Source organism: Galeopterus variegatus, unplaced genomic scaffold (genome assembly GCF_000696425.1).
Source record: "Galeopterus variegatus unplaced genomic scaffold, G_variegatus-3.0.2 Scaffold233, whole genome shotgun sequence".
Classification (NCBI taxonomy): domain Eukaryota; kingdom Metazoa; phylum Chordata; class Mammalia; order Dermoptera; family Cynocephalidae; genus Galeopterus; species Galeopterus variegatus.
The window spans coordinates 314,310-328,466 of NW_007726344.1; the positions used below are offsets into that span (position 1 = coordinate 314,310).

Below are 14,157 nucleotides of genomic sequence, written 5' to 3' on the forward strand. Positions count from 1 at the left end.
CAAAATGCATTTGCACTTTTATAGGACAAAAATAATTTGCATTCATATCAATTATCTACAATTTAGAGAGTCTTAAGTGGCTCAAAGACATAGACTCAGAAAACCTGGAAGGATGTGCTAGATGACCCACTGAAGATACCAAATCATCTTTTGGTCCAATTTAAAGTATTTCACAATTTTCTCTCACAAAGTAAAGTTTATTCATTGTGGTTGATTGGTATCTCTCTTAAGTTTCTTTTATTCTACAGCTTTCCCTCCATCTCTCTCCACTCTCTCTTTTTTATTGTCACTTTTTGTTGAATAACTCTGGTCACTTGTCCTTTATTCCCACTACCTGGATTTACCAATTGTTATCTCCATGCTGTCTCTAACATGTTGCTCTGTCTGCAGGTTTCCTATAAATTGGCAGTTAGATCTAGAGTCTTGAGCAAATTCATGTTTAATTTTTCCAGAAAAGTCTTCTATCAGGGGGGTTCATAATGGTTGATTGTCTCTTGTTGATGAAAGCAGTTGAAGATCATTGCCTAAATCAATCAATCCATTAGATTGCAACAGGGTGATATTCCTTCTTCATTGACTGGCTGGAATTCTTCCATAAAGAGAAAATTTTCTTCATCATCTATTTAGTTATCATCAAAATAATGAGTTATTTCCTCACCATAGTCTTAAAACGACAAATGGGGACCTTTTTGTAGTACCATTATGAACCCGTGGATTTACATTTATTTCGTGTATTTTAATCACTCGAAATTATAGCCCATGCTGATGCTCAACTTGTCCCATCTTTGGTCAGCAGGACCTTCTTCTAGTTGGCTCCTGAGGGACCACACATCTCACAGACGAGGGCCTGAGTTCAGAGAGGTTGGGAGTTGCTGACAAAAGGGATCAGCTAGAAGGACACGGTGTTGGGATTCAAACACGGGTGTGTCTAGCAGGGTCCACTCAGATCACGGAAACCACGATTATTTGAACAATGAGAATTTCACACAAAGAATTGTCAACTAGGTCTAAAGTTGTTAACCAGGTACCCGAAAGGGTAAAATGAGGGTTTTAAATGATCAGGGAATTACCAACTACAGAAGGAGCTGTCACCCCTAGGGCTAAGGGAACAAAAGGAGGAGCTTAGAACTGGTAACTCAGAGCTCTAGGAGAAGGGCTGCTCAGCTGGTGCTGGTAGCTTGGAGGTGGGTGCACATTGGCCTGGGACCCAGGACTTCCGGAGAGGGGATGCTGGCTGCGTGTCCTGGTGTCTGAGATGGGGAAGTATGAAGTTTGTTCTGCAAGTGCTGGGAAAAACTGCCGACTGGATTCAGCTGCTGCTGTGGGATGGGCACGTGGCTGCTAAGGTGAAGACACGTGGCCAAGGCCACACTCACAGGAACCACACACTGACCGGAACTCCCCCGGCAGGCCCACCGGAAGCCCGCCAGAAACCCGCTGGAAGCCCACCGGAAGCCCACCGGAAAACTGCTGGAGGGACAGGAAGGAGCAGCCTTGAGGCCTCGGTTCGGCCCCCGTGTTGGCAGAGCTGTCGGGGGGAGCTGGAATGAGGGCTGCAGCGTGGCAACGTGAGCATCCTCGGCCGAGGGTAGACGGGGGGGTTTGGAGCTGGGAAGCGACGGCTGTGGGAAGTGTCTTCAACGACTGTGGGCTCATCGGGTCAGTCCGACGTCAGAGTCCGGGCCCTGCTCCTGTCCCTGGAATGGGGCCGAAGGTCTGAGCGGCGGGAGCAGCAGCAGGAAATAATACCTGGACGTCATTGGGTGTTCTGAGTTGACCCTTCCTGGTCTGGAGGCTGAGCCCTGGCTGCGTGTGTTCCCACAGGAACGAGCGGGGCTCCCGTGGGCCCGCCCCTCTACTGCGGCTGGCGGGGGACGGGGGTGGCTCCATGAGCTGCACTCTCCTCATGGAGTCAGGAGGTGGGCCCGGTCGTCGGTCCCTGCAGGTTTATATGGAGACATCAGATCTGCTGGTGTGAAACGGGGAGATGAGGGTTGGGTCTCCCTTAGAAGTGAGAGGAGAGCCCGGGTCTCCCCGGCAAAGTGGGTGAAGCAATGGGGGACTCTTGCCTGCCTGCAGGATGAATGAGGCTTCCATGTCTCAGTCCCGTGGGTGGACTGGCCTGGGATGGGCTGTGGCGTTCCCAGCCTCTTCTAAACCATCTCCCTGGAACATGCAGGACAGGAGCCCAAGTGGGCTGCATCTGAGGAGCAGGGCTAGCTCTGCCGGTCACAGAGGGCTCCAGCGTGATTGCCACTGGTTAGTGACCTGCCAGCCCCTCCCTCAGGTGCCATCCCAGGACTCTGACTCCAGAGTGGTGTCTGCTGAGAAGAGAAGCCATGGACCGTGGGCAGGCTCCATCCTGCTTCTGCTGCTGCAGCTGCTGCTAAGTGACGGATGTTCCTTGGTCCTCCCTCCTTCCCTCCACTGCTGGCCCATGTGCTGTTCTGCTCTCTTGTGGGAGCCTGGGTCTCTCCTGCTTCTCTCATATCCTTAGTGTATCTTCCTGCATGGCTGAGAGAAGGCTGGGGGTAAGAGACCCAGCCGTATGTGTCCATCGTTCCTCCAAGGGAGGCAGGAGGAGGAGGAATCAAGGAGAGCGGGAAGCTCCTCCAGTCGGGATGGCATCACCAAGCCAAGTCTGACCGGGGTGGTGATTTTATGGCTGGAGTGGAGACCCCACTCACTCTTACCTTTTGTTTCCCAGGGGCCCATGGGATGAGCTGCCTTCAGGTAAGGACAAGCCCTGGACATCCCAGCAAAGAGTCAAGGGTGGGGCGATATAAGGAAGTGTCAGGGTATAGGCTGAGAGGACAGATCCAATGACTGAAACCAGGGAGGGAGTGGCTTTCTGAGTGGGAAGAAAGCTAAAGTCCCTCACTTGCTGGTCCCTCTGCAGTGTGCAGCCACTCCAAGGATGTCGAGAAGATTGTGGGAGGCCAAGCTGCCCCAAAAGGACGTTGGCCATGGTAGGTTGGACTATGGCTGATCTCAAAAGGCCACATATGTGGGGACTCCATCATCCACCCACAGTGGGTGCTCACGGCTGCCCACTGCTTCCTCAGGTGAGTGAGGCCCGCGTGGCGGCAGCCACGTGTTCCTTGCCTCCCGCTCAGCAGCCACCCTCAGCAGGCTGGGTCTCTGTTCACCTCCTAGGTCTTTGAATCCCAGGCTCTAACATATTAGAGTCAGAGGGCTGACACTCTCTGTTTTGGAAGACAAGTTGGTCTTTGTGGCTGTGAGGAAGCTCCTTGTCCACCCTTCATACCAGCGGCACCAGGCATCCAGCAGAGATATCGCCCTGGTGAAGCTGGGCGTCACCTTGAGGCCCTCCCAGTTCACCCCCATCTGCCTCCCAGAACCGGGTGCCCCCCTTGTCACTGGGACTATGTGCTGGGTAACGGGCTGGGGGGCCACCCAGGAGAGAGGTAAGGGGGGATGTGTCCTCACCCAACCACTACTCTTGCCCAAGGAGGACCAACCCCTTGGGGATATGCCGAGGCCCTTGGCCCTGGGATCCCAGCCTGTGTGTGCCCTGCCTGAGACAGTTCTCTACCAAGGGCTGAATGTTCATCTTCTCTCCCTGAAGCTGGGAGATCTCAGGGCCAGGGACTGTGCCATCCAAACTGTAGGACTCCCCTCAGCCAAAGTGACCTCTCATGTTGGATTTTGGAGATTTTGTGCCAGTGTCCAAGATTCTGCCCATCGTTGGGATGAATAAGCCAAGGCTAAGAGGTCATGAGATTTACCCAGATTGCACAGCTCACAGGTGGAGGACATGGACTTTAACCCTGTTCCCTGACCCCATTGCCTCCTGGCTTTGGGTGGCAGGAGGGGCAGGGAGGACTGAGGAGGGGCAAGACCCAGGCGATAGTCCTCACAGGTGACAGGGAGGGGGCTGAGCTGGCAGGGAGGAGGCTGGAGGTGGACTCAGGTCAGGCCCTCCATCTGCTCCAGCCCTGGCGAATGTCCTTCAGGAGGTGGCCGTGCCCCTGTTGGACTCGCAGGAACGCGAGGAGATGTTCCATGTGGGAACACCCAGCCTGGCTGGATATCGCCTCATCCAGGATGACATGCTCTGCACCAGCTTTGTCGAGGGCAAGAAAGACTCCTGCCAGGTGACAGCAGCTTCCAGCCACCCCTTCTGATTTGTGGACTCCAGGCTCATCCTGTCCTGGGCTCTGTCCCCACATCCTACACCCCAGGGTCTCCAGGGGAACCAGAGTCCTTGCTCAGCCCCTGTGGCCTCAGCAGAGGATCTCCAAGGTGCATGGGACCCAGGAGTCTCCTCAATATCGGCCCCATGGGGCCCTCCCTCACCTACCCCAGGGTGACTCTGGGGGACCGCTGGTCTGCAGCAGCAACAATACGTGGATTCAGGTCGGGGTTGTGAGCTGGGGATTGGGCTGTGCTCAGGCACACTGGCCTGGTGTCTACACCCGTGTGCCAACCTACACAGACTGGATTTGGAGAACCCTGACTGAAGCCTCCTCAGATACCTCTGGGTCCCCTTCAGATGCCTCTGAGTCCCCCTCTGGTGCTGCCGGGTCCCCCTCAGGTGCTGAATCACCCCCAGGGGCCTCTGGGTCTCCCTCAGGTGCCTCTGAGTCCCTTTCTGGCACTGCCAGGTCCCCCTCAGGTGTCAGGTCCCCCTCAGGGGCCTCTTGGTCCCCCTCAGGCATCTCTGGGTCTCCCTCAGGCACCTGTGGGTTCCACCCAGTGCTGCTGTTTGGGCTGTTGACCTTTACCCTTGCCTGGGGCTCTGTGAAGTGTGATCGATGGAGTCCAGGATCCCCCTTGTGGTAGGGTTGTTGAATCTAATAATAAAAGATGTAGTCTTTTACATGTCTTTGCTTTTCTCTCTCATTTTTTTTTTTTTTTAGTAATTCATTTTTATTGTATTTTACAAAAGTATCTGACTGTGGTAGATTGGAAAAAAATAGTTCTTCTCTGCAGAAAGTTCAAGAAACCCTGCCCTGGACAGTTTGACTTGTGTTTCTCCTGTATGTCTTCACAGTCAGGGTCACCCTCCTGGCTTGCTCAGGACAGTTGTGGAGATGCCTCTCCTGTGTGGTTATTCATAGAGCTCCCTGTCATTCTCAAAAGTGTCCCCAAAGTTGGATAATGAGGTATATAGTAATCATGACTCAGCTGAAGGGGAGCAAATATAGTTTATTAATTTTCTCAACCCTCATTAGTTCTTAGATGAGACACTCTCCTGTGGAGTATATATAAAGCAAATGTATTTCACAGGGCCTGGTTTTCCAAAGCCTTGCAGTTTCAAATGTTAACCTTGAAAAGGACAGGAAATTTTCCCCAGGCTATAGTCTCTGTCATAAGATAAGGAATTGTAACATAGCAAGGTTGCTGGTTCAAAGACAGACAGGTTACTGATTGATATGTAAAGATACAGGGAAATTGCTGTAAGAAGAGAATGTTTGCAGGGCTGGCCTGTGGCTCACTCAGGAGAGTGTGGTGCTGATAACACCAAGGCCATGGGTTCAGATCCTGTATAGGGATGGCCAGTTAGCTCACTGGCTGAGCGTGGTGCTGACAACATCAAGCCAAGGGTTAAGATCCCCTTACCGGTCATCTTTAAAAAAAAAAAAGAGAGAGAAGAGAATGTTTGCTAAAATCAAGCTTTTGTTGGTGGATTGACTTAACTTCTTACAAATTGCATTATGGAATGTCACCTTGCTTTTCTTGCTGAATGTTACCAGCTTCTATTGTTAAACTTCTTAAACTATACTTAGCAAAAACCCCACCCATGTTCACCCATGTTCTCTTCCTGAAACTTCCTGGTCTGGAGAATAAATGCGGGAAGAGAGCCCCAATTTGGGTTTAATTTCCCAAATGGAAGGAATACCTTGCTCTTGAGGGTTCCAGGAGATTAACCCCTTTCAGGGCTTCTCACTGCTCAGAAGAGATGGGCTTTGAGTAATCTTTTGCGGCTCCGTCACCCAGGGGAAAGGAGGGTAACAAATCTGTGGGAGGCAAAGCAACACTCTCCTGAAAATAAAAGTCAGATTAACGAGAGAAAAACAAAAATTTTTATTTTTAACTCATGTGAGAAAGGCCTCAGTTCAAAAGGATCTCTCCCTGCAGTGGCTTAGGGACTTTGCTCAAGTAGTATTTTTTTTTTTTTTTAAAGATGACTGGTAAGGGGATCTTAACCCTTGACTTGGTGTTATCAGCACCACACTCTCCCAAGTGAGCCACGGGCTGGCCCCTGAAATAGTATCTTAACAAAGAGCCATAGATCATAGAAGTGATGGGACAAGAAGATGAGTTTCAGGCTTCCAAAGGGCAGGGGACTGAAGGAGGGTAAACGTGTAAGTTTAGAAAAGTAAATCCATTCCTAGACTCTCCTAGCCCTGCTGTCACCAGGCTCTGAGCTGATAAGAGCCCAGAGCCGTCTCCAGGAAATACAACTTATGTCTCTGTCTCTAGGTGGGAAAGGGGGAGGGAGAAAGTTTGTTTGCCTTTGTGAATCACTGTCCTGCCATCAGGCCAGCATAAGAAGCGACAGAGGAAAGGGCAGACAGGCCCTGTATTCTAATCTCCTTAGCTCAGCAGTCCTCAGTGTCGTACAGAGGAATATTTTGGCTTCCCAAGAGCCACAGCCAACCCAAGAGCCCTGCACCTCTTGAAGCTTACAGGACTTCCAATCTCAGGCATCCTAGTGTGGCTGCCATGGCCACCAACTGGCCAGTGATGGGCCTTGTCCTCCCAGCTCTGGCCAACGGAGTGTCCGCCACCTCTCCCCCTCCCTGCTTGTGTCTGCAGGGGCAGTTAACAGGGGCCCTGTAGGATGTCCCCAGGCAGTTGACAGGGCCTCGGTGGCCAGGGTCCTCTGGATGTGTCTTCAAGCATGGATAAAGCGGTGGCTTGCAGAGCCAGTTTGGCACTTCCAGGGAGGGACACACTTGGGAATTAGCATCCTTTTGGTCACACAAAGTTCAGTGAATTCCCACTGCCTTTGCAAGACAAGCAGGCGGGGCTTTTACTCCAGTTAGCCCATAAGGACTGTGGGGGAGGATTCACTGCTTGGGTGGGGCACAATCCTGGATGAGGACCCGTGCCTCTCGGGCTGACCCTTCATCTCCTGTCCACCCCTGCCTGGAGGTGGCCAACTGGAGCACTCCTCCAGGAGGTCCTGGTCCAAAGCCAGGAACCACGGTGCTGGCTCTCCCGCTGGCAGAGGAAGAGGAGGGCAGGTGGGCAGGAGATGTGTCAACCCTGAAACCTCTGCTCTTCCAGGGGGTAGGCAACTTGTATGGCCTCTTAGTGATGCCTGGGAGGAAATTTAGATCATTCCGCAGCCTGAGGAGGTAGGGATGCTCTGCAGCTGTTGGTTCCTTTTGCACAGATTCCCCTTTCCCGAGTCCTCCTCAGGAGAGCCACGAGCCCTCCTCCCCCTACCGTTCCCCTCCTCCTCCCCACGACCCTGCCCGCCTCCCTAACCCTCTGCCTTCTCCCCAGGAAGGGCGGTGTCCTGGAAGGCCCCACTGGATTCTTCAGGAACTCGCATCCCGGGCAGGTGGAGTTTTCTGGCCTGTCAGATTCGTTGTCTTGTCTAATGACTTTCTCTTGCTAATAACTTCCATGTGTTATTTTGCTGATGACTTCTCCAGCTCTTTACCCTCCTAATAACCCACTTCCAGAAACCAGTTTGGAGGGGCAGGCAATGAATTAAAACAAAAACAAAACTCCTCAATTCCTCTGCATTTCTGCTTAACATTTTGTAGTTAGCAAACCTCCCTTGCATAAGCCCAAACCATCTAGGGAGTTTCAGAAACAGAATCCTCTCCCTCCTTAGACATCAGCCCCCCATCTCCTCTGACCAGCAGACCAAGGCTTCTGTGCCATACAGCCCTGCTCTAGGACCCACCCCATCCAGGCTGTGTGTATGTGTATGTGTGTGTCTGTGTGTGTGTGTCTGTGTCTGTGTGTCTGTATGTGTATTTCTGTGTGTGTTTCTGTGTGTGTCTCTCTGTGTGTATGTCTGTGTGTGTCTATGTGTATGTGTGTCTGTGTGTGTGTGAGTGTGTGTGTGTGTGTATGTCTCTGTGTCTCTCTGTGCTCCTCACCACCCCCCGCAATTTCCCAGCAGGACAAATGCTACTCAGCCCCCACCCCGGGGGAGGCCTCCAGAGCCCCTCCTGATCACCCAGGCCTCCCAGTTCTGCCAACAGCCCGTTAGAAGGAAGGAGTCTGACCAGCAGCAAAAGGCACAGAAAGGTTTTCCCAGCACAGCCTTGACTGCAGGACAGACACAGCCCCGGTTGTCTCCTCTTTCTCTGGGCCTGCACAGCTGGCGTCTGTAGAGGATTTAGTGACCGGCATTTCCCTGCCCCCAACTTGTCGCTAAAGTGCATTCTCATGGTGCCGGGGGTGGGGGGTGTAATTGGGGGTCCCAGGTGGGACAGTGGGGTGGTAGGTGGTAGTTGAGGGTGGGGTAGGTGGGGCTGGTCCTGCATCACCTGCAGGGACTGTCCTCAGCACCAGCTGCATGGCCATCCTGACTCCCCAGTGGCCAGCACTGTCACTCAAGGGTGTGCCAGCTGGCTGCCTGTCCACATGCCCTGGTGGGCCTCCAGCAGGCCCTGGGACTGGTGACACTGTTCAGAAAGAGGTTGGGGTGGGAGCTGCACAGTTCCACACTGTGGGAGAGGAAACAACTTATGACCAACATAAGTGCCCCTCCAGGGTCGAGCCAGCGCATGAGTTAGGAAGTGCTTACAATTTACTCAAATGTTCCGGAAGGCTGACAGGCTGGCTTCTGTCCAAAGGCGAAGTTGCCCCAGGATTGGGGAGTATCTGGCTAAGGATGAGAAGCAGGAGCAGAGGCAGGAGCGAGCGGAGGACGAGCAGGCCCTCTTCGGCCTGGAGCCCAGGTCTGCGTGGATCTTCCCTCTGGGCTTGCAGGGAGTCAAGGAGAGGGATCTCAGGGACATGGTGGGCCCTGCCAGTGGCCCTGCATGTGCCTGGGCCCTGAGTTTCCAGAGCAGGAAAACTGTACACTGGGAAGAGGTGCTGAAGTGGTTGGACACGGGGTGCGGGGACACTCGGGAAAGGACATTCTCCCCACAATGGTGGGGCTGGGCTGACACTTGAGCAGGGAGTGGCAGAAGGACCATGGGATATGGGTTTAAATCCCACAACTCACCAGGTAAGTTACTTCAACTCTCTCAGCCTGGGCTTCCATATCTGTAAGAGTGGGAGATTAATACCCACCCAAGGGTGTTTGTGATGAGTAAATGGGGTAACAATTGTGCAGGCACCCAGCATCGTGCTTGGTCCAAAATTAGTGCATGATGAATGCTAGTGTGGTTTTCATTACATTCTTCCACCCATTCATCCATCTATCCACCCACCTATCCATCCTTCCATCCATCTGTCCATCCACCCACCCACCAGTCCATCTATCCACCCACACACCTGTCCATCCATCCATCCATTCATCCATCCATCTGTCCGTCTATCCATCTGCCCATCCGTTCAACCATCCATGCATCTCCTCATTCCAGGAAAAAGATCCGAAGCACAGCTGACTGACTAGCACACTAGTAAGAGTAGAACGCACATCCAAAACATTTCAGGAGAAACCAGTTTCCACGAACAGCATTTGGGACCTAGTTCCTTTCATCACAAAATTTCTCATTATTGTCTAAACCTCCCTTCCTTCCCCCCAGCCCCAGGCCCCTCAATCCTCAACTTCAAACGTGGTCCTCCGGAAACAATGAGGTCTGGTTTCCCTGGTCTCTTTTTGTGTCTTTCCAGTTGCCCTGTACAACTTTTCTTTCTGGACTCCTCCTCTTGTTTTCAGAGAAATTTTCTTCCCTAAAGCCAACTTCAATGGCTGGATGTCTTATTTATCAGCCTTTAACCATTTTATGTCTCTAAAAGGTATTTTTAAACAATGGAAATAGATATGCCAACATGTCAACAGTGAGTGTCTCTGGATAATGGGACTTCTTTTAATTTAGCTGTCTTTCCTAAAAATTACATGAGTTTTGTAATTGGAAAAATTGTAATATTTAAAAATGACATTTTATAGAAGTTTTTATTTCAATTTCTATTACCTCTCCCCTCCCCTGCCAAAGCTTTTTTCCCTATTTTGCCAACTTTTGCAATATTTTTAGCCTGTTGATTGAAGGAGTTTTATGCCGATAAGTTCAAGGTGATAGGGACCTTTCTATCTTCAAGTCAGAAAAGGAAGACCTTCAGGGAAAATCCATTTTCTGCAGAAATAGAGATGACCCTGCCTCTAATCCCAGCAGTCTGCATTTCTCTGTCATCTCTGTGAGGCTGATGGGTGAGCCCAGGCAGAAGTAGGTGGCACCTGGAAGTGAGAAGGATTACTCTCTTGTTATGTTGTATGTGGTCATTAGACCTCTATTTGCCAATACAGCAAGATAATAGCAGCCAGAATAAAGAATGCATTTAACATAAAAAATCAAAAAGCTGGACGAAAAGATTTGGGGAGATACTGTTACCATGCACAGGTCCCACTGTCTACCTCCTTTCAAAAAAAAAAACAAACAAAAAAAACCCTCAAAAGTCAAATGTTGGTGAGAATGGAAGTCAGCTTTTATTCAGGAATACTGGTAAACCTGAGGAGAGACGTTGGGCTAACCCATCTAAACCTGGAGGAGAACGGCCAGGCAAAAGCCATCTCCAAGACTCAGATTTACTGAAGGCTTTTTATTTTTATTTTTTCCTTTTTGTCTTTTTTTGTGTCCGGCAACGGATCGCAACCCTCAGTGTCACGCCCATACTGGACCGGGACTGGCAACAGGACCGCAACCCTCGGTGTTGCTCCCACACCTCGCTCAGCCAGTGAGCAGGAACCGGTCTGTATGTGGGATCCGAACCCTCGGCAGGAGTGCCACCGCACTCCCAAGCGGCGCACTGTAGCAGTGCGCCACCGGGCCGGCCCTACTGAAGGCTTTTTAAAGAGGGGATTGAGGGAATGGAATGAGGGAAATGTGAAGCATACTGAATTAGCCTCATTATCTAAAAATTGCATAATCAAAGATCATTCTGTTTTTGGCTGGGTTTATAACTTTCATCACAAAACCTGTTATCTCAGGGTCTGGGTAGTACATGCAAGTCTAAAGCTCCAGGCTGGCTGGAAAACAACTTTACATTCATGTAAATCATGTCATCTTGCCCCATAACCAAGGTTCAAAATATCAAATAACCATGGAAAAGAGGGTACTCAGAGAAATGCACGCCAAGAAAAAAACTGTGTCCTTTAAAATCTGCCTACAGCTCATGAGGTTTTAGGTCCCGACATGGCTTCAGTCCTGCTCACTCCAACAGTACTTCACAAAGGAAGGTACGTATCTTCTCCTTCTCTGGGCCTCCCTCCGCAGACGATGTGTAGAGGATTTATGGGGATGAAAAGATGCTCTACATCAGTTAGTTATTAGAATGGCCCGAATTAAAAAGATTAACAATACCAAGTGTTGGCAAGGATGTGGAGCAAACGAAATACTCACATATTGCTGGTGGGAGTGTGAAATGGTACAACCAGTTTGGAAAGGTGTTTGGCAGTTTCTTCTAACCTTAAATATACACTTACCATGTGAGTCATTAATTCCACTCCTCGATATTTATCAGGAATGAAAACTTATGTCTCCACAAAGACTCTTGCACAGATTTTCATAGAAGCTCTATTTATAATGGCGCAAAACAGCCCAAATGTTCACCTGGTGAGTGGATAAATAAAATGAGATATAAATAAAATTAAATACTACTCAGCCATAAAAAGAAACAGACCGCTGAATCACAAGTAACATAAGTGAATCTCAAAAACGTAATTGCTGAATCAAAAAGTCAGCCACAAAAGAGTACAAAACACATGATTTCATTTATATGAAACTTTACAAAAGGCAAAATTGGTTGACAGTGACAAAAAGCAGGTCAGTGGTTTTCTGGAACAAAGTGTGGAGAGGGGATCAAACGCCAAGGGGGAGCTTTGTGGGGTGATTGAAACTTTCTATATTTTTATGCAGGTGGTGGTTACGTGGGTGTGTACATTTGTCAAAACTCATCAAACTATACTGTTAACATAGACATATTTTATTGTATGTAAATTATACTTCAATAGAGTTGATTAAAACTCAAAAGAGGAAAACTAGGAGAGAATACAGTTGAATATCAAAACTCTGTAGAAGGTAGGATACTCCAACCTCAGAGAACTAGACAAAACCATAAAGGAAAGTATGGATAGGTGATAAATAAAATTGAAAACTATGTGAAAAAATTTTAAGATTAAATAAAATGTGACATAAAATATTTGGAATGATTGTTTAATGGGTACAGGGTTTTGGTTTGGTGTGATAAAAAAATTCTAGAACCAGGTGGTGGTAACGCCTGAACAATATTGTCAATGTAATTCATTTTTGTCACCGAATTGTACACTTTAAAATGGTTTAAATGTTAAATTTTATGTTATGTGTATTTTACCACAATATAAGAATATTTGCTAACTTCTCACAACATATAAAAGTGTTTGCGAATGACACATGAGACAAGGGGCTAATATCCAGAATACATAAAGAACTCAAAGAACTCAAGAGCAAAAAACCAAATAACCCAATTTAAAAATGGGCAAAGGACCTGAATAGACATTTCTCAAAAGAAGACAAACAAATGGCCACCAGGCACATGAAAAAATGCTCAACATCACTAATTATCAAGGAAATGCAAATTAAAACCACAATGAGATATCATTTCACCCCAGTTAGAACAGGTATTATCAACAAGACAGAAAATAACAAATGCTGGAGAGGATGCAGAGAAAAAGGAACTCTTATACATTGCTGGTGGGAATGTAAATTGGTACAGTCGTGATGGAAAACAGTATGGAGTTTCCCCGGAGAATCAGAAATAGATCTACCTTACCACCCAGCCATCCCACTACTGGTTATATACCTAAAGGAAGTGAAACCAATATATCAAAAAGACACCTGCACTCCCATGTTCATTACAGCACTATTCACAATAGCCAAGAGAGGAATCAACTTAAATGCCCATCAACAGATGAACAGATAAAAAACGGTGGTATGTATAAAAAGAAATGATAGCCTATTGAGACAAGAGGTGCTCAGTCCCGCTGGGTTCAGGTTTTGGGCCACTTCCCTGGGTCTCAAGCCCCTCCCCTAGGACTCAATCCCCTCTGAAACCTGAGCTAATGTTGCTTGTAGCACCTATTTTTGGCACAAGTGCAGGGAGATTGAGACCACAGGAGGCAGACTTGTATAATCTCAGTGGCTGAGCATGCTCAGTAAAAAGGAGTTTATCCCTTGAATGACCTCCCACTGGAAGCCCTAGAGAGCACCTAGAATACTAAATATATTTGGTGCATGTGATGGAACTTGACCAATGAGCATGCTCCAAAGTGACCAACTGAGCATGTGCAAAACGATGTTACATAACTGGGGACCACCCCCTTAGTTGAATATTCATTAGATAGCATGAATATGTATAGATAGCCAGGCTATAAGAGCAGAATTCAAGAAGAAGGCAGGGCTGTTGCTCACTCTCTCTGGAGCCAGCCTGCACTTCGCCTGTGAGGTGTGTGTACTTTATTTCCTGTGTTAAACTTGCCTTTAGCAAGCTGCTGTTCGCTCTGGAGCCAGCCTGCACTTTGTGCACGTGTATTCCTAACTTTTTCATTAAACTTGCTGCAGCTGCTGCTCACTCCCTTGAGCCAGCCAGGTAAGGAGTAAATTAGTAAAGAGTCTATTATGACTCTGCTGTTGAGCTTTTTCCTGTGGCAGAGCCAAGACCTTGGTAGAGGATGGGGGGGTTGAGATTGGCCATCGGGCCTCCCAGACCGTCTCCTCTGGTATCACTATCATTTGCAGCAACATGGATGGAACTGCAAACCATCAATGTTAAGTAAAGTCAGTCAGGCACAGAAAGACAAATGCCACATGATCTCACTTATATGTGGAATGTAAAAAAAAGAAAGTAGTTCTCATAGAAGTAGAGAGTAGAATAATGGTCACCAGAGGCTGGCAGGGGAGGGGGGCGGGGAGGAGAAGGGGTGGGCTAATGGGTACAAAACGGTGCTGTCTACCCTGGATGAATCATTGTGCGGTGTATGCATGTACCAAAACAACCACTGTACCCCCCAAATAT

General features: G+C 48.9%; 2 protein-coding genes across 2 annotated transcripts in view; both read left to right on the forward strand.

The window, feature by feature from the left end:
- Positions 1-1,265: 1,265 nt before the first annotated feature.
- LOC103585377 (serine protease 30-like) lies at positions 1,266-4,843 on the forward strand. Its single transcript, XM_008566308.1, is given in 8 exon segments — positions 1,266-1,346; positions 1,411-1,568; positions 1,825-1,972; positions 2,288-2,390; positions 2,900-3,065; positions 3,157-3,428; positions 3,958-4,118; positions 4,330-4,843. Coding segments are annotated over 8 exon segments (1,566 nt in total). The 3' UTR covers positions 4,807-4,843.
- Positions 4,844-7,068: 2,225 nt separating this feature from the next.
- The window catches only part of LOC103585378 (zymogen granule protein 16 homolog B-like), a 34,424-nt gene continuing 27,335 nt past the window's right edge, over positions 7,069-14,157 (forward strand). Inside the window, exons 1-2 of the mRNA XM_008566309.1 lie at positions 7,069-7,217; positions 8,793-8,958. Of these exons, the coding sequence (XP_008564531.1) occupies positions 7,069-7,217; positions 8,793-8,958 (315 nt within the window). The remainder of the gene's footprint in view (positions 7,218-8,792; positions 8,959-14,157) is intronic.